This window comes from Juglans regia, chromosome 7 (assembly GCF_001411555.2).
Source record: "Juglans regia cultivar Chandler chromosome 7, Walnut 2.0, whole genome shotgun sequence".
NCBI classification, from domain to species: domain Eukaryota; kingdom Viridiplantae; phylum Streptophyta; class Magnoliopsida; order Fagales; family Juglandaceae; genus Juglans; species Juglans regia.
In genome coordinates this window covers 49,898,808-49,923,525 of record NC_049907.1, presented here as the reverse complement: position 1 = coordinate 49,923,525, position 24,718 = coordinate 49,898,808, and the positions used below count along the sequence as shown (strand labels likewise).

Genomic DNA, 24,718 nt, shown 5'->3' with positions numbered 1-24,718 from the left:
CTTGTTGGTGTGGGTTGAAAGTCCCATTGAAGACCTCCCATACTAAGAAAAATCCTGGAAGGAAATTTTACGCCTGCCCGAAGTATAACACGGTAAAACATATTTTTTTATCATAATTTTGTTGTACTTTTTAATTTGGCATATTTAACAGTATTGGAATTAACAATTTATATGCAGGGAGAAGAAATGTGTCAATTCTTTATATGGGCAGATATACTTCAATTGGTAGAGGAAAAAATACGCACAAGAGAGAATGCAGCTCGAAAAAGGGAGGATGATTTACTATTGCGCGAGTATGAAGATCAGAAAACGAAAGATAAACTTGTTGAGAGAGAGAATGTTCTTTACAAGCAAGAGAAGAAAATTGAAAAGTAGCTCGTAGAGAATAGATGTGCACGAATATGTTTATGTATTTATTGGGTGTTATCAATTGTAATAATATTTGGTTGCCTTGGACTATAAATGTACTTTTGAAGAAGTAAATTGTAGATAGATGGTACGGATTAATGTATATTAATTGTACTAATTGTATTAATGTTAATGCCTGTGTTGGAAACGTGTTCAACCTACTGTTTTACTATATTGCTTTGAGATGACACATATATTGTTTGTTAATCAGGGCTAAACTCACGTCAATAAACACCGAATATAGGTGGCGATATATCACATTTCTTTCCAAAATTCACTAAAATACAACATTCTTAAACTACATCACATTTTTCTAAAAATCCATAGAAATACCTAACAGTCTTAAAAAAAAAAAAAATTACATAATTGTCTTCCAAAAATCATCGAAAATACTTAACAGTCTTCCAAAAATCCAGAAAAATACGTAACAGTCTTCCAAAAATCATCGAAAATACCTAACAGTCTTCCAAAAATCCAGAAAAATACATAACTGTCTTTCAAAAATCATCGAAAATACCTAACAGTCTTCCAAAAATTCAGAAAAATACATAACTGTCTTCCAAAAATCTAGAAACATACATAACTGTTTTCCAAAAATCCAAAAAAATACATAACTGTCTTCCAAAAATTCAGAAACATACATAACTGTCTTCCAAGATCCATAACAATACGTAACAGTCTTCCAAAAATCTATACCTCCGTACATAAGTCTTTGAAGATCCATATAAATACATAACACACTTCGAAAATGCATATAAATACATCAAAGTCTTCTGAAAATCCATAAAAATACAAAAAAAAGCTCCAACGCAATCGCTAATACATAACTTCAGCTACTCATTGCCCGATGACATTGGTTGTGTGACAGTACTGCACTGAGTTAGAACCACAAAATCATCATTCGCTACACTGGGTATTTGCTCCTACATTAAAGTTTTAAAAAAAAAACATATAATCGCTTAGCAGAAGTAGTCATGACTGCAGTGGGAAGCAATATAGAATTAATAGACAACAAAAGTCAAGTTTACCTCAACATTTGTAGGAGCTTCCGACACCTCAAAATCTTGGTTCGTATCATCAAATATTAGTCGACGTGTCTAAATAAGTTTCAAGTACACAAAATATACATCTGTTAGAAAGAAATATGCATGTGGTGAACGCAATGCATGTAATAAAGACTTGGAGAAAAGGAATTACCTGTTTCTTCTTTCGCTTGGACGCAGCCTTCTCAACAGGCGGAACCTTCCTTTTTGTTGGCGGCCTCCCTTTCCCTCTGACAACGTGTGGGCTTAATATTTTCTTACCCTTGTCCGTGACCACATTCTCTGAAACCTTTGTTGAACTGGACTCAAGTGTTAATCCTTTAAATTGATTCTCAAACTCATCCAAGTGGCGCATGAATGCAGTAACATGGGCATCATTCGACGATACACGGGTGGCTAATTTCACACATCGCTTCACCACAAACTCATACCTCCGTGAATCCGCATTTTGCCGCAAGTCATCATTGCTACTTTTTACCACTGTGTATCTCCTCTTTAAGTTCTTTCTCCATCGATCCAACAAGTACTTTTCTGGTAGCGCATGAATCTTATTCATCTGACAAACGTTCAATGCATGTCTACAGACAATTCCTCTCATTTCAAACAACGCACATGTGCATTTCACATCAACCTCTTCATCGTTAAAGTAAACTGTGTACTTGATGCTCTTGACATGATCATCATCAGTGGTGATTTCATCTAAAACATCGTAGGTGGAAATGCAACCTTCCTTGTGGATAAGTATGCAGTTACATAAAATCATGCCCCACACCTCTTTTTGAACTTCTTTAAATTTTGCATTCGTATATACGGATTGAAACTGCTTTTCAATGTGGAATGCGGACGAACATGGGATGGTTTGGTTGGAGGAATTGAAATCAGCTGTCGTCTCGAGCTCTACCTTCTTCCTTAATGCATTGTCAAATTGATCGACGAATTCTTTCAACGTTGTCCCAGAATGTACAAATCCATCGAAAAAAGCATTCATGCTTTCAGAACGCTGTGTCGTGCTCATGCCAGCCCAAAAAACTCCCTTAAGATAAACCGGTACCCAAAACGACCTCTCATTGTACAACCCTTGCAACCATGCATTTTCACCTAGGTCATACTTGTGAATAAATTGCCCCCACTTCTCCTCAAATTCACCACATGTCTGTGAATCATACAAGGCATTCTGGATTGCAATTTTCAACCCAGAATTGAAGGCAGCGTGAGATCCCAATTTCTCAGGCAATTTCCGCGTTATATGCCATAGACAATATCTATGGCGAGTACCTGGGAATACCAACGCAATAGCAGCCTTCATGGCTCGGTCTTGGTCTGTTATGATCGCTTTTGGAGCCTGACCATCCATGCACTCCAACCATGCTTGAAACAACCACACAAAAGTACTTGTGTCCTCGCTTGAAATCAAGCCAGCCCCTAACAATATAGACTGCCCATGATGATTTACACCAACAAATGGAGCAAACGGCATACCATATCTATTTGTTAGGTATGTCGTATCGAATGTGATAACATCTCCAAAATACTCATACGCAGCTCTACTACGTGCGTCAGCCCAGAACACATTTCTAAGTCTCAACTCCTGATCCACGTCAATCACATAAACAAAACCATCATTCTACATTCTCATCCTCTTGAAGTACTCAGTCAGTGCTTCACCACCACCTTTACCCAGTCTTAATTGTCGGGCTTTGTCAATAAAATTTCGACAGTCTTTTTCTTGAAACTGCAGATTCTCAAACCCCCCTGCCTCAACAACAAGTGCCCCGAAATTCTTATTCATTCGAATACCTGCTCTGTCGTTCAAATCAAGCATCCTCTGACTATATTCGTCTAAATACTTGTGCGATCTAAAGAATCTAGACTTTTGTGGGCTGACAGTACCATGATTATGGGCAATCTCAACAGTGGTCACCACCCAAGTACCATCCACCAAGTGAGCATTTATCCTTGCCTTACAATCCGTTTTAATAGTTGGGCGTGGCTTCGAGATATTACTATGACTAGGATGGTACTTCCCCCCACGCGCACACCCAATCGTTAAATACTTCACCCTCCCATTAGCATCTCTCTTCGTCCTTTGTGTTATAACACCAAAACCTTGTTGCTTGGCATATCGCATGTAATACGCCATAAGCTCATGATCAGTGGCAAACTTCATACCAGGTTTGGGCTCCTCCTCAACTTGGTCATGATTAGAATTTTCTTCATCATCTTCATGCATCTCATCAACTTCTGTCTCAACGTCTACTGAAGTACCTCCAATATTATTTTCACTTCCAGATATAAATGCCAATGTCTCCGCAGTCTTGGGATTACTTGCAGTCTTTTCAAAGCTTGTCGAGTCCTCTCCGGTACTCGACGGAGTGCATGTCATTTGTTGAACATGGTCCGAACAATCCGCATTAGTCGACATGAACGTTGATGGAAAAGGTGGCGTTGGTGGGGGCTGTAATCAGCCACAGTGTTAGAACGGGTAACAACGCACGCATAAAAAAAATAAATAAATAAAAACATTTATTCAGGAATCTATCTACCTGGTTCATTTGTTGAACCCGACTTGACTCCTCCGCATTAGTCGACGGCGGGTATATATCCCTTGTTGGAAAATGTGGCGTTGGTGGGGGCTACAATCAGGCACGTTGTTAGAACGGGTAAAAATGCACACATTCCAAAAAAAAAAATTATTCAGGAATCTATCTACCTGCTTCGTTTGTTGAACACGACCCGACTCCTCCGCATTAGTCGACGGCGGGTAGATGAACATTGTTGGAAAATGTGGCATTAGTGGGGGCTGAAACAAGCACGGTGTTAGAACGGGTAAAAATGCACAGATTTGAAAAGGAAAAAAAAAATTATACAGGCTTCTATCTACTTGATTCATTTGTTGAACACGACTCGACTCCTCCGCATTAGTCGACGGCGGGTAGACGAACATTGTTGGAAAATGTGGCATTAGTGGGGGCTGAAACAGGCACGGTGTTAGAACGGGTAAAAATGTACAGATTTGAAAAGGAAAAAAAATTATACAGGCTTCTATCTACTTGATTCATTTGTTGAACACGACCCGACTCATCCGCATTAGTCGACGGCGGGTAGATGAACATTGTTGGAAAATGTGGCATTGGTGGGGGCTGAAACAGGCACGGTGTTAGAACGGATAAAAATGCATGCATGAAAAAAAAATAAAAGATTAGAAAGGAATCTACCTGGTTCGTGGGTTGAGCACGACCTAACTCTTCCGCATTACTCGACGACGGGTATATGAACGTTGTTGGAAAATGTGGTGTTGGTGGGGGCTGCAATCAGGCACGATATTAGAACGGTTAAAAAAAATGCATGCATAAAAAAATAAAAGAAAAAAAATATTAAAAAGGAATCTACCTGGTTCGTTTGTTGAACACGACCCGACTCATTTGCATTACTCGACGGTGGATAGATGAACGTTGATGGAAAATGTGGTGTTGGTGGGGGTTGCAATCAGGCACATTGTTAGAACGGGTAACAATGAACTTATGGAAAAAAATTGAACGTTTAAAAGGGAATGTACCTGGCTACCCCATGCGTATGTATATGAATTCGGATATGCATTTGGATGAATCATAAATGGCGAGTAGTAAGCATTTTCTGGACAAAGAGAAACCTACAATACACGAATGAAAATACATTAATTATTAGAATCGAGACACATTCCTTTTATGAATGACCAATGTATCATACCTGAGTCGGTGGAACTGGTGTAGAAGGCCTGGGTGGCCTTCTATCTTCCTCTTTGTCCATCAATATATTTCAACTGAGTTTTTAGATCGACATTACAAAAATAAAACCATTAGTCCATAGCTTTTTATTAAATCGACATTACTAGGAAAAAACACTTTTGGTTACTGCTACATTGTGACTTTTCTATGCTCTGCAACTCAGTTTATTGCTATCTTACTCGACGATATGTTTTAGTTGGTCTACTTTGAACTTTACAACAGCCTCTGATTATATTAAAAACAGCCTCTGATTTTATGAGAGTAACATATGGTTTAGATCTGCCCAAAATCTCAAAATCAGTAATTTTATGATTTTGTCCTTGCAACTGAGGACATTTTAAGTAAATGAGAATGGTATGCAATGCTCCTAAATCTTTTTTGAACAAGATTTAATGAAGCACCGTCTATTCACCTCCTTTTTAGGACATGAGTGTACAATGTATATATGCAGCATTTCAATGTAAGCTATGCTTTCTGGACAAGGAAGGTTTACTAGTATATTTTAACCCAAAAACTTCACAACCCACATGCTGATGATCTAAAGAAAATATTATTGAGTGCCCCACCTCATATATATGATCTCCTTTTTCCCATCCAGTTTGCTCATGACTATATGTTATTCCTATGGAAATCTATTCTCCTACTTTCAAATAAAAAGATTTATTTATATGACTACAGTCGATCTGTATAGTGGCCGGCAAGCTGTCTCCTGGAACCTCACAGCTTAGAGTACTGATATTCTATTTTACAAGCTGGGCTTCTTAGGGAGGTCGATTCATGTAGATGCAACAATGCTCATCATGATCATGATCAACAGAATCACTACACAATGACTTTTGTACCAAGCTCTATCTTTCAAGTACAAAGGATATATTCCAGAGGTAGTGTTGTTGTGGGTATCAATCTTTTCCTAGACTTAGTGTCAATGTCTCTTTAGCATAAAAAATCACTGTGAGATTTATATAGTGCTTTCCTCTAAAAACAGCCTCTGATTTTATGAGAGTAACATATGGTTTAGATCTGCCCAAAATCTCAAAATCAGTAATTTTATGATTTTGTCCTTGCAACTGAGGACATTTTAAGTAAATGAGAATGGTATGCAATGCTCCTAAATCTTTTTTGAACAAGTAAATGAGGACATACATCTACTGGTCGCACAACCAAAGAAGCAACATTTACAACATGAGCTCCATACAGCAGATCCAACATACTTTTCTATAGCTATTACAGATCCTTTACATGAAGAGGATCAGATGAACAACATGATACTGACTATTGAATAATATGGACATGAATAAATGGCGGCACAAGCAAAAATCAGAGAGTGTTGCATTACAAGTCGCAATGATGTGTGAATTAAATTAACTGGTCATGCTTAACTGTTAAATGGTTATATCTTAGGCTTAATCTGAGAACACTCTACACATACGGCTTCTCAAAATAATAGATCTTCAAATACTGATCAGTCCCAACCTTATACATACCTTGTTACTTACCGGGGGGGAACCGAGCTGGAGAGAGAGAGATTCGAAGGCTGGGTTTTGAGCAGACGGCACGACTGAAGCAGACGGCACCCAGACGACGGCAGACGACATGCGGACGACGGCAGACGGCACACGGATGACGGCAGGAACCGAGAAGGAGAGACGGGACTGCAGGAACCGAGCGGGAGAGAAATTATTCGAATGCACTGTTTCGATTCGAAGTCTCTTTCAGTGTTGAGTAAAACGTCTTCGTTTTACTGTAGCAATTTAAAAAAAAAAAAAAAAAAGCCACGTAGGCGGTGTGTGGTGTTTGTTACTGTGTAGGCTTAAGTAGAGACGAACTCCTTACAAAACACAGTCCTGCGTGGATTTCTCAGCTGGATAACGTTGAATTTACTTTTCTTTCTTCATCCTATGAAAAAAATGTGATCCACGTGGCTTTTATGGTAGAAATATCAAATCGTATTAACGGATCGTGTTCGTATTGTATTAATATATATATATTATATTATATTATATAGATCAATTCTAACCTAACCCGTTAATTTTATTTTGTTAAAATCTCAAATTCTAATACGACTCATTAACAAAACGAATCTTGTCGTGTCAATCTATTTTGACTAATTTTATGTAAATAAATTGAACAGACCTAAAATTAACCAGCTTGACATGGTTAAATTTAGCACTAAACAAGTTCAAAATTATAATCTAAACAATAAAAATATCAATATTAAAATCCTAACAATTTTATTTTTTAAGTATAAAGATATAATTATAATTGTAAATTTCTTAACGGGTCAAAACGGGTTGATCCGTTATCAACCCGTGTCTTAACGGGTCAATCTATTTTGACATGAACTCATTAAGACTAAACCTTAATCCACTTTTATCGTGCCGTGTTCGTATTAAATTAACATATTATGTCACATATTACCACTTGTTTTATCTCTCTCTGTAATATTAGTCTTTATCATTATTTTTCCCCATGAGAGAAAATCAGAAAACTGTATATATACTAAAACTATTTTTCCCAAATAATTATGTTTCTACGTACGTACGTACCCAGGAGAAGATATTTATAATAACTCATGATGATCAGTGCATTATATATCCAGATGGAAGACATATATAACAATTATTATGTCTGCATGTATTATATATTAATAACAATTTATTTTTAAGTTATGCCATGCATCAAATTCATGATCATCATGCCATGTCGATCGATGCAAGTGTTTGGGATATTATGTGTGTCCGTCCCCATTCAAAGAAACGTACAAATATTTAACGTACGAGGGGTGGCAGTTGCAGTCTTTAAATGCTAGAAGCGTCACCAAGCTAGCTGTAATATTTAGGCTGATAACAGTCTTCATCAACATTAAGTTGTAGCCAATTAATCAGGGCCATCCATTAGCATGTCTTAATATTATCTGTTCCTTCGAAGAAATTAATTTATTGATTAAGAAATTTAGCAGCAATCTTATCAAGAAGAAAATCGAATTCGAGATAAATTAGATACAAGGAAGACTTCAACAGAGAGAGAAGTGCTGTCATTTTCTTCTACTCACATGGCTAGACTGCCGACTGTTCAATAACAAAACAAAAACAAGAGTGCTTCTCTCTTCAAGCAACCTGATCAACAGGTCATTTATTTCATCTTAAATAAAAGTATTCTTGGTCTTATTATTTATTGACGTGACGCATTAGTAAATTAATCACTTAAATATATATATATAGTCATTTTAAATTATGCATATATGCACATTAACTCCCGAATGAAAGCTGTAGATTGAGATGTTAATGGTGAATTAGTCAGAGATAAGTTATAACAACGAACGACCCATAACCAAACCATATTAATCATCTCTTATAATAATAGGATGGGACTCTGACTTTCTTTGTTTCTTTCTCTCGAAGATCATTTTTTGAATCAATCGTATTCCCTCCTCCATCCGGTCGAGCCCAAATACTAATTCTAAGCCCACCAAAGGAGCCCAGCCCGATAATATATACATCTAAACCCATAAAGCAGATCTTTCATTTTTCTAGGGTTTCATTCGAAGAGACACAGCTCAGCCGCAGGAAAGCTCCGAGACGCAGATATGGGTACGCGGGGAAGAAGCTAGCCCTAATCTCTATTGCTTCTTTACATATTTCCCAAATGCCTACCTATTATTTCTTACTTTGGTTTCTTGCTCTTCGAAGAACATGTTTCTTCTGTTTCTGATTTCCGTGTTATTATTGCAATTTTGCTTGTTGAAATGAACACAGCGAGAATCAAGGTCCACGAGCTGCGTCAGAAAACCAAGGCAGACCTGCTGAGCCAGCTCAAGGATCTCAAGGCCGAGCTTGCCCTCCTCCGCGTCGCCAAGGTCACCGGTGGTGCACCCAACAAGCTATCCAAGATGTACACTTTATCACTCTCTCATTTTTTTTCTTCTTGCATTTGTTTCAAAATGCAAGTATTTATTTCTGGTTCTAATGTGTATTGTTTTTTCTTGGTGGTACAGAAAGGTGGTGAGGCTGTCAATTGCGCAGGTGTTGACGGTGATCTCGCAGAAGCAGAAGGAGGCTCTGAGGGAAGTTTACAAGAAGAAGAAGTACCTGCCTCTCGATCTGCGTCCCAAGAAGACCAGGGCAATTCGGCGAAGGCTTACCAGGCACCAGGTCAGTGTCTTTGCTTTGATAAAATCCCCTAGTTTAGTCTCTTATATTATGCACGATTCTGGTTCATGTCTTTTAGTTATTCGAATTATAATGCTACACGGCAATGCTATAAAGTTTACGAACGTTTTAAGAGTACTACTCCGTACATTGTTTCTTGTATTATAGGTTTATAATTAGCATGTTTATACTTGTGCTTTTGAAATTTGAGTTTGCCTTGCTACCTGATTTGATTTTGTTTCGTTCTATTTGAACAGGCATCATTGAAGACTGAGCGGCAGAAGAAGAGGGAGATGTATTTTCCCTTGAGGAAGTATGCCATCAAGGTTTAGGGTGTAGGACCTTTGCGTGAAAGATCTACATTCCTTAATCTTAGAAATCCATTTTGTTGACAATTTTGGTGTGTGTTTACTCATAATTTCTGGTTGGTGGACTTAATCTTATGTTCACGATTCATGACTTAATCCTAAGGTGAGATGAGTTTATCGGGCATGTGTGTGAAGTATGAATTCTGTTCTTTGGTAAAAAAGTCTTACAATGTTTGCTCATGCTCTTTTATTGACGTATTATTTGGGTTTGATTCACAGTCAATGTATATAGTTTGTAGTCTCTAGCAGAGTTTGAAGCGGTTAATGGCGATGGCTGTCTGATGCTACTAATTAGAGAGCTCCTTGTGGAGAATGGATAATTCCCGATAGTTAACCATTTCGTCTATTTAGGGATGCACTAGCTTTCATTGAATAATGATATATATTTATACAATTCTTTTTATAATTTTTTACACAATTATATTTTAAATCGAGTGTTTTTATTAAATCAGTTTTATAAGTTATTTTTATAAAAATTGTCTATTTGATGTAAAGTGAGGTGTATAATTTTCCCTCATGAAAATGTGGCATCTATGCGTTGGCTCCAAGCCCTGTTCCACCAAAATCAAAAAATTCCTTCGGCTCATAGTAATTTCCACTCAAGGGAGGATAGCTTGGTTTGGACTCATAATATCTCTGGGAAATTCACTGTAAAATCTGCTTATGCAGCAATCATTTCAAACTCCACTAAGCATCAATCACATGGACATGGAAAAATGTACGGAATCTTAAAATTTAAGACAGACTAAAATTGTTTACTTGGAAAGTCTTGAATAACATCATTCCCTGAAAACATGTCTTCCCCTAAATGAGAGAGTCAAGCTGCTTGCCCCATCTGCAATTCTGTTGAAGAAACACTCACTCATCTATTCCTTAATTGCCTTTTCTTGAGAGTTCTTTGGAGACATTCTCCTTGGCCACTAAACAGATCTTGCTTTGTTAATCTTGGAATTACAAATTGGATAAAATGTATCCTTTCTCCTTCATGCTCTCTGAAAATTCCCTCTCATGAGGAGCACCTGTTTCAAATCTTTGCCATTATTGCCATGGATGGCATCTGGTTTTTAAGGAATAAGATTGTGCATGAATCCATTAATTCAACTGTGGAAAATTTTGTTGATAATGCTTTAAAGATTTTCAAAGATTATAGAGATGCATGGGGCAGTAAGCAAATGACTAGCCTTCTGAATTGGAAGGCCATACCAAAGGACCATTATTTGCTAACTTTTGATGTAGCTGCGAGAACTAGAGGCAGTACTACTGCAGCTGTTTGCAAATCAGAGGGAGGTGCTCTAGTTTTTGTCTTCACCAGTTTTATCAAAAGTCAAAATTCAAACCAAGGTGACGACGCCACAACTATGTACAGAGGCATCAGAGATTTAGGTTGTTTTGATGTTATATATTAAAGCATTTTTAATCTCAAATAAGTTAAAATTTTCTGATAATACGAAACGTAATTTGCATTTTTAAAAGACTATCAATAGACGAAAATATCTATACAACTTTCAAATAATTATATATGGTCATAATCTTTAAAAATTCAAATCATCGTCATTTCTATCTTAGAATGTATTTTTTTTTTAATTTGTTTCTAAACAAACGTAACGTGTTTAAAAGTGTTTTAAATATATAGCTACTAAACAATAAATAAATTTTTAATAATAGAACTTATTACTTAAATTATAAGCTATAAGTCCTAAATCTATAAGTTATATTTCTCATCGCAATCTCAAACATGTACTCTATCTTTCCCATTTTGGCCGTCCCAATATTTCTAGGACAGGGTATAATGTTTTGTTATGTTATTTTCTATATCTGGCATAATTCGTAGCAAATTATTCTTATTTTGTTTCTAATCAATTGTTGCTCGTTTTTTTTTTTGTGGCAGAATCTTATCAACTTGTCCTTACTTTTGTAAACAATCAGTAAGCCATGTGATTCTACTTTTATTAAATTGTAAATTATATAATTTTATATAAAGTTTATTTATATATATATATATTTTATGGCTGAAGTGTTTCTCTATTATATATGAAATCAATCTCTTGACCTTTCATTCAAGTACCCTTTATTTTTTGTGTATATTATTGGGAGGCTAGGATAACATATTAAACGGTGATTATTAATTTTGGGGAGGTGAAATAATGTTTCGTGGTCTTATACTGTAATTGAGAAAATGTGGTTTCTTGGGGTTGTATTTCTGTGCCGTTGATTTGATCTTGGCCAAAACCTAATTCTTCTTAGATTTTGTATTTTCGGGGCCTTTGTGTTCCATTTTGTAGGTCGAAAGTATTATCCATTTGAAAGATGAAAGGGAAAGCTGTTGAACGAAAACGTTTTCAACATTCAAAGTGGGAAAATTGGATCTGACCAGTTTTGGGAGATTAGAGGCCACAAGATTGATATGTGAATGGAAAGACCACTAGTTGGTTGGTGGCTAATTGTATCACCAACTTCCACTTCTAGTTCATGGGGCTAGGGATTTAATTGGTCCGAGTCGAACCGATCTTTGACTTGTTGAACTCGACTTGACTCAAAATATTCAAGTTTGAGCTCCAAATTTTTATTATTCTTTGTTCGAGCTCGATTCGGTAAATTCTAAACTTTAAACTCGAGCTATAAACTTTCAACATATATCTATTTCATATATGATTTCCACGTACTAGTATATGCAATTATTAAATCTTATCGAATAATTATTATATAAATTATGAAATATAGTTATGAAGTATATTTAATATATAGGCATAAGTAATTATATTACATATTCTATATTTAATTATAAAAGTGTTATACTTATATTATTAACTAATACATATATATGTATATATATAAGTGTATGTATATATTTATCAATATATGAATGAGTTTTAATCGAATCGAGCTAACGAGTTGATTTGAGCATTGAGCGGGCCTTAATGAGCTTTAGCCTAGTCGAGTTGAGTCTTGTTGGGTATGTATTATTTACTAATCGTGTGGGTATCTGCTTTCAAGGGTGAGCTTTTTCTTTTCATGAGTCGAGTCGAGTTCGATAAATTCAACATGATGAGTACTGAATAAGCTATCAAATAAACTTATTCATTTACAGCTCTAATGGGGGCAGGCCCACTTTACGTCACAACACGAAAATTGTAACTGTGATGATTTGAATGACCTAATCATATTATTATGCCAATAAAAATTCTAGTTATCATCTCTTACATCATATACCAACACGTGATTTATTATTTTTATTATTTTATTTAAACATGCACGTATTAATGTGTAAATATGTGTGTTTAAATATAATGATATTTTTGTTCCATTTAAATTAACATGAATCCCAATTTGTAGAGCATGAGAAATTAGCAAGTCATGTTAGTAAGTATTCCTAAAACCCACGTCACTTCTCTAATAATTAACAAAAGAGCACATCACATGGGTTTTATTACCAAATTATTTTGATAGTAATGATCTAACAAATTATTAATATTATTTGGTCATGACAGCGACCATCGTGAAATATGGTAATATTTTATATAAATAATGTTATAGTCATTGGGCTCGTTATTCAAACATAATGTTAAAAGTCACTGTCTTCTAGCATCAGCAATAATCTTCTAAATTCGTTAAGATTACCGTCTTTGTGCCAGACAAAGCCTGCCTTACTAGAAGCCAACAAGTTTCACTGTCTTCTAGCATCAGCAATAATTTACTCTTTAAATTTTTTTCATATTTTAAAAAAAATATAAAAAAAAAAAATCAATACACTGATAGTCATTTCTTTAATCAATAAGTAAAAAAAAATGTTAAAAAAAATTAAATATATGGACAGTCGAAATGAAAGGATAAAATATGACGACATAGTAACATTATTCTTTATAATATTCCTTCATTCCATAATAAAAGTTGGTTTGCAATAATATTGATACATGTATTTGCGCTCATGTATATTGTTATACTCTTCTTGGTAGTGCTATATAGAGTTTTAGAATACGTAAGTTTTATACTCTCTCTCTCTAAAAAGTTGGAGTCTACCACTAAAAAAATAAATTTGTTTAATGTGGATACCATATTTATCAATTTTTTTTAAAGAAAATGTGCAGAGCTTACACATTATATATAAGACTATAAATATCATTTCTCTACTCTCGTATGTGAACGAGATAAGCACAAAAATTCTTTTCCGCAAGCGCCATGATAAAATTTACTCCAAGTCTCTTGCAATGACTCATCCATGAAAGTTGAGTCTGAGTTTGCAACTGTGCTAACTGCCAATTAGTAAGGAAGTCATGCTAATTAATTTGTAAAATGAAGCTCGATCTAGATTATGTGTATGTGTGTGTGTGTGTGGAGATTCAATATTAATGTATGCTATTGCTAGCAGAAAGTCTAGTCTTAACAGATAGATCCTCCCATTGACAAAAAACCAGAAACTGACGCCCACTGCAATGGCACGTTGCTATTTATTATCTATACAGTAGTTGGGAATCAATTCCATATATGTTAAGTCTTTTTTTCTCTTCTGGATCTCTTTTTTTCTTCCTCCACCAGTGTTGCCCAATAAGAACGGAACCAATGACAAATGAAAACCGGAGTCAAAACAACAGTACTTCTACAATGATCATCCTGGTCTTTACGCAGTTGTTTCCTTCCTTCCTCCTGCAGAATCCATAGGCAACGGCGTAGAATGCCAATCCTGGTCTTCATGATGCTAGCTATTGACGGCGTAGAATATGGCAATAAATAAAAACGTGGGTTTCAAGTTGTATTGCTTGGAATGCTTCTAAAGCTGACGGAACTCTCCTCTGGTCAAAATACAGATACATCGTTTGATATGCTGAAACAAGGATCTTCTAGATGAACATCTCCAATACTTATTTATTTTTCTGGTCAAGTTTAATTCTTTCCACTTGTTTATAATTCAAAAGATTTGTCACTGCGGATCCATAATATATATATATATATATATGGTAAGTTATTTTAAATCCTCATCACCCAACCACGATGGATGCAGGATTTAACAAATTTTTTAGCAGTTTTATAATTAAAATGTTGATCATACATTGACTGCCAGAGTACTACTCAAAAATTGAGTTTTCTGGTTCGGCTAAAACTGCCATCAAATCATATATTATACACATTGATTCATAGATGAGTTGGTATGAAAATTTGGTACATAAATGATCAGAACGCAATCTTGCTTAGTCCACAAAATTGTTTATACTGATATTTTGTTTATTTAAATAAACAAAAAATTTTGTTTATTAAATATTCAAAAATTTCATGATCCAATATATACGTGACGAGTATACATTTTGACCTGAGTTTTTCAGAATCAGAAGTTCAATATATGTATTATGTATACATAAATGATCATAACTATAATAAAATATCTACAAAATTTGGTACATAAATGATCAGAACGCAATCTTGCTTAGTCCACAAAATTGTTTATACTGATATTTTGTTTATTTTAAATAAAAAATGTCACGTTTAGGGAACATATCCCATATAATTAGGGCAACGCAGACCGATTCTCCCGTTGAAGACGAAGGAAAAACGACGGTCTAAACACAAATTTCAAAAATATTATATTAACTTTCCTCTTAAACATTAAAATAATTCTACACATCTTTCTAATTTTTATTATTCCTTCATCATCTCATAATGTGGTATTAGATGATTAAAGATTATTTATTATATTTTATTTGTGAGATGAAATGAGATAATTTTAACTGAGTTGAATAAAATATCGTTAGAATATTATTATTATTTTAGAATTTAAAAAAGATGAATTGTTTATTATATTTAATGTAGAAATTTTAAAAAATTATAATAATAAAATAAGATAAGATAAAACCATCTCTAAATCCAAACAGCGGGATACCAACAATCTCCACGAGTCGAGATACATCTTTCATTAACTTTTTTTCCCCGTTTTGGAGCAGGGGGGGCTGTTTCCTTTTACTGGCTATCCATACTTTGGCATTCAAATTGACTGGGAAAAAGGAATTATGTTAGTGGCTCCTCCAATATGTCTACCACGAAAAAGACGCATGAATCTTGCTTACTGTGGATTTTACTGGAAGCATATATTTTTATTTATTTATGTAAGCATAGATATTTATATATATATTTATTGATGGAAGATTTTGGGGCGGTTAAAGTCAGGCACTTTGAATGAGAGGGTAGACTCGCTTGGAAAGGCACAATATGAATGAGAAGGGGTTGATTGTATCCAAGGTTGACTGTTCACAGGTTCAGAGAAACTCTCCAATTGACACAAATCTATTTTAATTATTTCCAGGTTGTTTCGCAGAGGACCTGGACTGATCACCATCACCAGTTTTAAGGCTTATTAAAAAAATAAAATAAAAAATATCAGTGAAACAATCTGTATGAAGTTAAACATAATTAATTTGAAGTTTGTTAACAAGGAACAATGTGAAGTTAGTAAGGTAAGATGTGTGTGTGTGTATATAATTTTAGGAAGCAGAAAATTAAGAATTCCAACTGTCCAATAAAAAAAAAAAGATGGAACAGCTTATCAAGAGCTTAAACAAAGTCTAATCAGAGAAAACCAATCCTTATTGCATAATAATAAATAAATAAATAGATAAATAAAGAAAGAAGAAGAAGAAGATGTACATGTACATCCAACCGAGTCAGTCAGGGATTCTTTTCGACCTCTTTATAAACCCCCAAAACAAAACCTAAAACCAAGAACTTATGATTGTAAGCTCTCTATCTCTCTCTCTCTCAAAATTACATTGTCTTCGCCTTTGAGCCAAGCTCTTCTTCAGTTTTGAGTTCATACGCTTCAAGTCTCAATGACAATATCAGAAACACCAAAAAATAACAAACTCATGCCTAGAAGATTAATGTCAAGTCTTTTCGTCTCTTCTTCAAAAACCCTTTCTTCTTCTTATTCATTTCCAAGCTCTCACTCGAGCACTCCCTCTACCCCAACCCACAAATTCTTCCAATCTATGATGGAAGAAAACATTGAAAATGCTGAATCAATCATCTCCAAATGGGATCCAAACTCTTCATCATACACCAAAGTCACTTCTCTCTTCCACCATAACAGAGAAGAAGCTAAGGAGTTTCTCAAATCTGTCAAGGACTTGTGGCGAGCAATGCATTTCTTAATCAGTGAAAATTCTACATCCCCAAAGCTCACACTTGCTCAGAACCTAATGCAAATAGCCATGAAAAGGCTTGAAAAAGAGTTTTATCAGATACTCTGCAAAAACCGTGACCATCTTGATCCAGAATCAGCACCTGTATGGTCCACAGGTGGGTCAAGCAATTCTGATGGTGAAGATGAGGTTCGAGCAGATGACTTTGAAATTGCTGTTGAGTCAATCACCAAGGTGGAGAGACTCTCGGCAATTTCTGTGACGGATTTAAAGTCAATAGCCGAATGCATGATTCATTCAGGTTATGGCAAAGAGTGTATGAACATATACAATATTATCAGAAAATCTATAGTAGATGAAGGATTGTATCATCTTGGAATTGAAAAATTCAGATCTTCTCAGATTCATAAAATGAACAGAGAAGATCTCGAGCACGTGATTAAGAAGTGGATGAATGCAATAAAAATTGCTGTGAGGAGGCTGTTTAATGGAGAAAGAGTTCTCTGTGATCATGTGTTTTCAGCCTCTGAGACAGTCAGGGAGTCATGCTTTTCAGAAATAACCAAAGAAGGAGCAATCAACGTTTTCAGGTTCCCTGAACTCATTGCCAAGAGTAAGCATTCGCTGGACAAAATTTTTCAGCTAATGGAACTTTATGGAGCAATCTCCGAGTTGTGGCCAGAGATTGAACTGATATTTGACTTTGAATCAACCTCCGCTATCAAGTTACAAGCTCTTTCATCACTACTCCTACTCGGAGACTCCACTCGCACTATTCTATCTGAATTTGAATCAACAATCCAAAAGGACTCCTCAAGAAATCCGGTGTTCGGGGGTGGCATTCACCCGCTCACCCAATCAGCAATGACTTACATATCTTCACTTGCAGATTACAATCTTATTCTCTCCAAAATCATTGGCGATGGTCCACCATCAGCAACTTCACCACTACCAGAATCTTACTTTGAGATTCCAACCATGGACAATGGTCAAACACCATCAGTCTCGGTCCTCCTAGCTTGGCTCATATTAGTTCTTTTGTGCAAGCTTGACAGCAAAGCTGAGCTGTACAAAGATGTTTCTCTATCATACCTCTTCCTTGCCAATAATCTCCATTTCATTGTTGAGAAGGTATGTACAACCAACCTTAACTACCTCCTAGGCAATGACTGGGTATTGAAGCATGCCAAGAAAGTTAAACAATATGCCAGGAACTATGAATCAATGGCTTGGACTAAGGTCTTTTCAGCTTTACCGGGGAAAACCTCCCCAGCAATTACTCCTGAAATGGCAAAGGAGTGCTTTAGGAAGTTCAATGCAGCTTTTGAAGAAGCATACAGGAAACAAACATCATGGCTTGTGCAAGATGGCAAGTTAAGGGATGAACTGAAGGTGTCAATAGCAAAGAAACTGGTTCCAGTGTATCAAGCATTTTTTGATATGTATTTGGTGATGCAAAGTGGGGAGAAGAATTTGGAGTTATTAGTGAGGTTTTCACCTGATGATTTGGGTAATTACTTGTCAGATTTGTTCCGTGGGACTTCCACCTCAGGTAGTTCTACTTCTACATCATCATTGCAGATGGGGGGATGTCTACCCCGCTAAAAAAATACTGTATCTACATTACAACACAAACTAAGTATGTAAGGTTCAAGAAACATGCAGTTCTGTTATGATTAGCACTAGTACCTTTCGAATGGTCTTTTCAGATTTTTCAAGGTCAAATAATCATTTTGCAAGTATGGACATTAAAAACTTTCATTTATAAACTGCATTATTTCAAGCAACATTTTGGAGAGTAGCAAAATAAATTTTACTTGAATGCTGAGAGAATATCAAATGTAAATAAAAGATATGTTGATATTTGCAAGCAAAAACTCTCAATCACATAAACAGACGTGTGAATGTGGTAAGTTATATAGGTATCCATGCAAGTTTATCAAGTTTGATCACATCACAAGTTTGACCTCGTCGAACAATTTCACACATAAAACAAAATTTTAGAAGACTAGAATTCACTTGAACTGATTTGATTTAGAAAATTATCTATATAAAAAGATAATACAAAAAGAAAAAGCTCCATACTTGAATGGTTGATATTCTCAATCGGGAAATCTTAGCCTTTTATAGATCTGGTAGGGGTCTACTAACTCAAAAGAGTCAACAAACAGTTGATTTCAACAATTTCTTTTCTTTTCTTTTTTCAGAGAGAAGATAAACCCTATTGAGATCAGAGGTACAAGTAACGCAATACATAAAACGAGAAAACAAATAAACTATGCTATCACCATCTGCTCTGCTGGCCTAGGAATGGATTGCCAACCTTTACAAATGTGAAATTTGTCCGACATGGACAATGGAAGCACCTTTAGATTATCTAAGGTTTGTTTTCGTAGATGAGATGAGTTGAGATGAAAGTTGAAAATTGAACATTGAACATTGAATAAAATTTTGTTAGAATATATATTTTTTAATATTATTTTAGTTTTGGAATTTGAAAAAGTGGAATTGTTTATTTTGTGTCGGAATTTGAAAAAGTTGTAATGATTAGATGAGTTGAGAAACTTTGTGAAAAAAAAAAAAAGGAGGCCTTAGAGAATCTGAGGGTGCTTCCATTGTCCATGTCGGATAAATTTCACTTGGATGGAACACACATTCTTCACAGGCCCCCTGTAAATAAGCAAGCTTGAGCATCAGAAACAAATCTCCCATAGATCTTATTGATCTAGACTTTGCTTCTTACATATCCGCTGCGGATGGAATCAACGCAACCACGTATTAACAATTGCAAATTTCGGAACTTCTCAAGGGACAAGTAAACTTATAAAAAAATAAAATGGAATACCATAAAAATCTGATTAGGTATTCCAACTTTAGCAAAATCTAAACCATGAGTCCTAACTGTAATTCCAAATTAACGGCTTCATAAACTCATACAAATCGAATAAAGCGCAAAACGAGAACTAACCCTTACAAAAACTTGAACAAGTACAAGAGAGAGAGAACCTGCGAGAGTGGTGACGCCATAGACCAGTCCGTGGAGAACTCCGACCGAGAACCGCGCGAACCCCTGGGCTCATACCCGCCAGTGCTCTCAGGCTGGAATCCATGTCAGCGCATGGTAGGGACGCAGTGACGCCACGCCATGTTCTGTCTTCGTTGGAGCTCGGAGTCCAAGCTTGAATCGAAACGTTAATTAAAGATGGGCCAAAAACAAAAGGCCTTAAACATAAAACGGCTCGAACGGTGGAAGGTTCCGACTCCGAATAATACCCGAGTACGTATTGTGTAGTTTGAGTTGGGCTTGGTCCAATTTAAGCCCATGGAGTGTTCAACGGCCAGATTTTAGTTTTTGCTGACATGGCAATGCCATGATCTGTCCGTAAAAAAGCCCGTAGAATTCATTTTAAAATAGGTTAGTATGATATTCTCATTTTATTAAAATTATTTTTTAAATTTTAAATCTCTCATTTAATTTAAAATTTTAATTTTTTATTATTGTTTTTAATTTTATATTTGTTTAATTGTTGCATAAAGAAAATTCAATATATATAATCATTACTTAAAGATGAAAAGAGGCATGCATTCATTGTCCAGCTAGCACTCCTCTTTTTTATTTTTCAAAGTAATTTGGTCGCACCTCATTCAATGTCCGTGTGATCATGTATAACTCATTGTCATCTCTTTATTGCTCCCATCTAATATTTGATTGGCCCTGACGATTTTGAAGGTTGTTGTCAAATTTGAATTGCCCCAAAATAATTTGTTTTTATTTTTTTTCTCTATTTAAAATTGATTTGACCGTACGTGTAACCAATTTTGTTTTTGGCTTAAATCAAATTAGTAAATGACTCCATCGGCCTACACCATTTTCAAAGTTGTGATCTTTTATTAGGAGTTAGATACAATTATGGTGATGTAAGTGCAGTACTTTTGTTAAAAATTAAAAAATGATCACATCTATTATTAAAATATTAATTTAAAAAAAAAAACGAGTAAATAGACATTAGCGATTATAGAATACACAAATACCGAGCATTCATTTAAAAAAATAAGAAAATATAATATTTATATGAAAAAATTAATTTATTTTAATAATAGATCCGGCCTACTCTTTTAAAAAAAGAATACGCGACACGTATACAATTCGTGAGTGTAAATAGTATTACTCATATCCATTTCTATTCTAATCAACCACCTTGGTCTCTTTTATTATTCATGCACGAGAGTACGTAACAGCTTCCTCTTCTACTAATCATGCATGCAATTATAACTAGCTGCGTCTCTTCTCTTCTATTGAGCTGATCTATTCAATGGCTCGTGTTTATCGCTAATTTGTGTATGTGTGTTTGCGTATTAAAAACAAAATATTAGTAATTTTAACATGATAAGTAATATTTTTGCTCACTGTAAATTACTATTAATATATCATGTATGTTTATAATCGAAACCCAAGACTTTGTACCAGTACTATCTCATTTAATTATAAGCTAATCAAATATATAGTGACTTGGTTGAATTAATATATATAAAGAGAAATGATTAAATGGTTTTAAAAGTAATGTGCATGATACGTACGTACTACGTACTTATGTTTTAACATTAATATATGATCATATTAAATAATCCCATTCGATAAAAAATAAAAATTAATTTTTAGAAAATTAAATTAATTTATAACATGACGTGCATGGCCTGAAAACATATATGACTGGAAAACTCTATTTTATTGTAAATAAGATGTAACCCTAGCTTCTCTTATTCATCAATACTAGGATTGATTCCTGCTTGTTAATTACAGGAGGGTACTAATAAAGCCTGACATCAATTAACATGCAGTAAGAAAGCGAGCAAATTGATAGGAGAAGCTAAGAAAAACTAGGTCCGGATACGGATTAAAAGAGGTTGCTGGAATTTGATCAGATGCTGGCCGGAGAGAGATAGTTAATCATAGACATCGATCGTATTTATTATAGGAGTTTGTTAGGTAAGAGTTAAATGCCCAATTAGTTGGTGATTGAAGGTGTATAAGACTTCCGTCTAGAGCTAGACATTATTGCCACAAAACTTGCATTACGAAGAACACGAAAGGAAAACACTCTCTCGCTCTCATCTCTTTCTAGCCATGGATCTCTTCATGGTACTGTGCTTACTATCCCTATTATATGCTTTCTCCTGCATCTGCAGGATGGTTCTTCAATGGAGAGACCAAGGTTGTTATATGTTGGCCTACGAGTGCTACAGGGCCCCTGAGGACAGGAAGCTCGACACTGAATCCTGCGCAAAAATCGTCCTCCGAAACAAGAATCTGGGTTTGGAAGAATACCGGTTTCTCTTGAAAACCATTGTCAGTTCAGGGCTCGGTGAAGAAACTTATGGCCCACCGAATGTCGTCGAGGGCAGAGAAGAGTGTCCAACAATGGCAGATGCCGATTTTGAGACGAATGAAGTCATCTTTGACACACTTGACAAGCTTTTTGCTAGGACGGGAGTTTCTCCATCAGAAGTCGACATACTTGTCGTGAACGTGTCCCTGTTCTCTCCCTCGCCCTCCCTAACTGCGCGGATAATAAATCGTTATAAGATGAGGGAGAACATTAAGGCTTTCAACCTCGCTGGAATGGGCTGCAGTGCAAGCCTTATAGCAATCGATATTGTCCAGCGCTTGTTCAAGACATATAAAGAAGCATTTGCTATCGTTGTCAGTACGGAATCCATGGGTCCGCACTGGTATCGTGGCAAAGAAAAATCCATGCTCCTCTCCAACTGTCTATTCCGTGCCGGAGGCTGTTCAATGCTCTTCACAAACAACAGAGCCTTGAAGCATCGAGCCATCTTGAGATTAAAATATCTATTTCGAACGCATCTTGGCTCAAACGATGAAGCATATGAATGCTGCACACAAGTAGAAGATGAGCGTGGCTACCTTGGCTTTCGCCTCACAAAAAGCCTCACAAAAGCTGCTGCACAAGCTTTTACAATTAACCTCCGAGTGCTAGTACCTAAAGTACTGCCACTAAAGGAACTACTCCGCTACCTCATAGTAGCAATCCAGCAGACCAAAACCAGCAGCCAGGAACTTGAAGCAGTGGGATTGCATCTGAATTTTAAGGCTGGAGTGGACCACTTCTGTATCCATCCTGGTGGAAGGGCCGTAATCGATGGGGTTGGCAAGGGTTTACGGCTGAACGAATATGACCTCGAGCCAGCTAGAATGGCGCTTCATCGATTTGGTAACACTTCTGCCGGTGGCCTTTGGTATGTTTTGGGTTACATGGAGGCTAAGAAGAGGCTTAAAAAGGGAGACAGAATTCTGATGATCAGCTTCGGAGCGGGATTTAAGTGCAACAATTGTTTGTGGGAGGTGATGAGGGACTTGGACGGTGGAAATGTTTGGAAAGACTGCATAGACAGTTATCCACCTAAAACCGGCCTAGTCAATCCTTTCGTGGATAAGTATAGTTGGATCAATGATGAATATCTGAGCTTTGTCAGAGTACTTGATTTGTAAGTTTCAGCTGGTGATCTATGCCAGCACGCATGCTGCAGGCTCAATCGTTCGAGTCTTTCAAATTCACTCTATACTAACATTATTGGATGGAGTTAACATGCTCCTAAAAGGACATGTCCTCATGGATGGCCCTGTACCGTACGTGATATATAGAACTAGTGTCAAATAAATCGACGTATCATGATATAAATCAAAGATACGTATATAGCCCATCTCCTTATGAAAGTTAATTAGTTACTGTGAATTCGGCATGCATGTACCGGCCTGTTTCCTTTCAGTCGAATTATCAATATACTTATATATAGTAAAATGATTAATTTCGCGTCATGATATAATTTTATATATTAATATTATTATTACTTCAGAAGGAATGAAAGCAACTTTTGTATTCATGAGGGCATGCATCCTTAATCCACATCATATATATAATTACCATAGTTACAAAAAATATAGTTGTATAATTTGCAACTAGATCGAACTAGTTAGTGTATCTAGGAATATTTCCTAGTATAGTAAGGGATCTTTTCGTGATTTGTTACAAGTTTGCATTTCACACGGTATCTGAGTAGATATTGATTTTGAATCTTGTAAGTTTTTTTATATATCATTAAATATTCGAATATATAATAACAAGACATTTTTTACATGAATATTACAGGCTGGGCAAAAATACGTGTATCAAGTTATCAACAGTGACTTATTTTTGCCCTTGAAATTACTTTGATTTACAAACCAAATATTCATCCTTTGGGGCGATCTAATCTCTACAAAGAGGATTTAACCACGCATGGCTGATCCATATATACAGGCCAGAAGGAAATCATTCTGGTGCAGTACGTACTAGCTAGCTAATTATCATCGTTTCCTAGCGATCCCATGCCATCAATCTTTGATTGACACATACGCGAATATCTTCAATGAGCACTCATTTTAGCTTTAATTGAATTGATAATTAAGGATACAATATTTCATATTTCAATAGGAAACGATAATTATCGTTAAATTTGGAGAAAAACCCATGCACCTCATTTAATAAAGCTATGCCTTCCATGTTTAAATCGAACACAAGAATATTATTTAACCTTTGGCAGAAAAGGACTCGGGGCCGGGTGAGGCATTGATCTTCAGGACGCGGAAGTCAACTGAAAATAGGCGAGTTGAGCTGTACTCGGTGCCCGTTGAAATAAAAGATTGTGCGTTGCAGTGTCCCACTTTGATCAAAGCAACACTCGTTTTGTTACGCATGTTAACGTCGTATTTCGTAATCAAATTTCAGCAACTTGGATCTTCCAAGTTGGGGCTCAATTGGTACTGTGTAGAACCCCCATAAGTGATCCTGTGCAGTTATACGG

At 35.8% G+C, this 24,718-nt stretch overlaps 4 protein-coding genes across 4 annotated transcripts; 3 read left to right on the top strand and 1 right to left on the bottom strand.

Annotated features, from left to right (window-relative positions):
* Window positions 1-1,241: 1,241 nt before the first annotated feature.
* LOC108996493 (protein FAR1-RELATED SEQUENCE 4-like) lies at window positions 1,242-2,928 on the bottom strand. Its single transcript, XM_035691592.1, has 3 exons — window positions 1,606-2,928; window positions 1,437-1,505; window positions 1,242-1,331 (listed from the first exon to the last, which is right to left on the bottom strand). Exons 1-3 carry the CDS (start codon window positions 2,926-2,928, stop codon window positions 1,242-1,244), a joined length of 1,482 nt encoding a protein of 493 aa, XP_035547485.1.
* Window positions 2,929-8,729: 5,801 nt separating this feature from the next.
* On the top strand, window positions 8,730-9,943 carry LOC108996484 (60S ribosomal protein L35-like). Its single transcript, XM_018972415.2, has 4 exons — window positions 8,730-8,805; window positions 8,971-9,106; window positions 9,210-9,366; window positions 9,621-9,943. Exons 1-4 carry the CDS (start codon window positions 8,802-8,804, stop codon window positions 9,693-9,695), a joined length of 372 nt encoding a protein of 123 aa, XP_018827960.1. The 5' UTR covers window positions 8,730-8,801; the 3' UTR covers window positions 9,696-9,943.
* A 6,349-nt stretch (window positions 9,944-16,292) lies between these two features.
* On the top strand, window positions 16,293-19,298 carry LOC108996488 (exocyst complex component EXO70H1-like). Its single transcript, XM_018972418.2, has one exon. The coding sequence runs from the start codon at window positions 16,544-16,546 to the stop codon at window positions 18,458-18,460; it is 1,917 nt and encodes a 638-aa protein (XP_018827963.1). The 5' UTR covers window positions 16,293-16,543; the 3' UTR covers window positions 18,461-19,298.
* A 2,577-nt stretch (window positions 19,299-21,875) lies between these two features.
* LOC108996577 (3-ketoacyl-CoA synthase 19-like) lies at window positions 21,876-23,693 on the top strand. The gene has a single exon (XM_018972554.2). It carries the CDS (start codon window positions 21,981-21,983, stop codon window positions 23,364-23,366), a length of 1,386 nt encoding a protein of 461 aa, XP_018828099.1. The 5' UTR covers window positions 21,876-21,980; the 3' UTR covers window positions 23,367-23,693.
* The last annotated feature ends 1,025 nt before the right edge of the window (window positions 23,694-24,718 follow it).

Excerpts from the sequence above, each read along its gene's own strand:
- LOC108996484 (XM_018972415.2), top strand. Across the intron at positions 9,107-9,209 it reads CCCAACAAGCTATCCAAGAT|AAAGGTGGTGAGGCTGTCAA; the intron begins GTACACTTTATC and ends TTGGTGGTACAG. Across the intron at positions 9,367-9,620 it reads GAAGGCTTACCAGGCACCAG|GCATCATTGAAGACTGAGCG; the intron begins GTCAGTGTCTTT and ends CTATTTGAACAG.
- LOC108996488 (XM_018972418.2), top strand. The coding sequence starts at position 16,544 with ATGACAATATCAGAAACACCAAAAAATAACAAACTCATGCCTAGAAGA.
- LOC108996577 (XM_018972554.2), top strand. The coding sequence starts at position 21,981 with ATGGATCTCTTCATGGTACTGTGCTTACTATCCCTATTATATGCTTTC.
- LOC108996493 (XM_035691592.1), bottom strand. The coding sequence starts at position 2,928 with ATGCCGTTTGCTCCATTTGTTGGTGTAAATCATCATGGGCAGTCTATA. Across the intron at positions 1,506-1,605 it reads CCAAGCGAAAGAAGAAACAG|ACACGTCGACTAATATTTGA; the intron begins GTAATTCCTTTT and ends AAACTTATTTAG. Across the intron at positions 1,332-1,436 it reads AAGCTCCTACAAATGTTGAG|GAGCAAATACCCAGTGTAGC; the intron begins GTAAACTTGACT and ends ACTTTAATGTAG.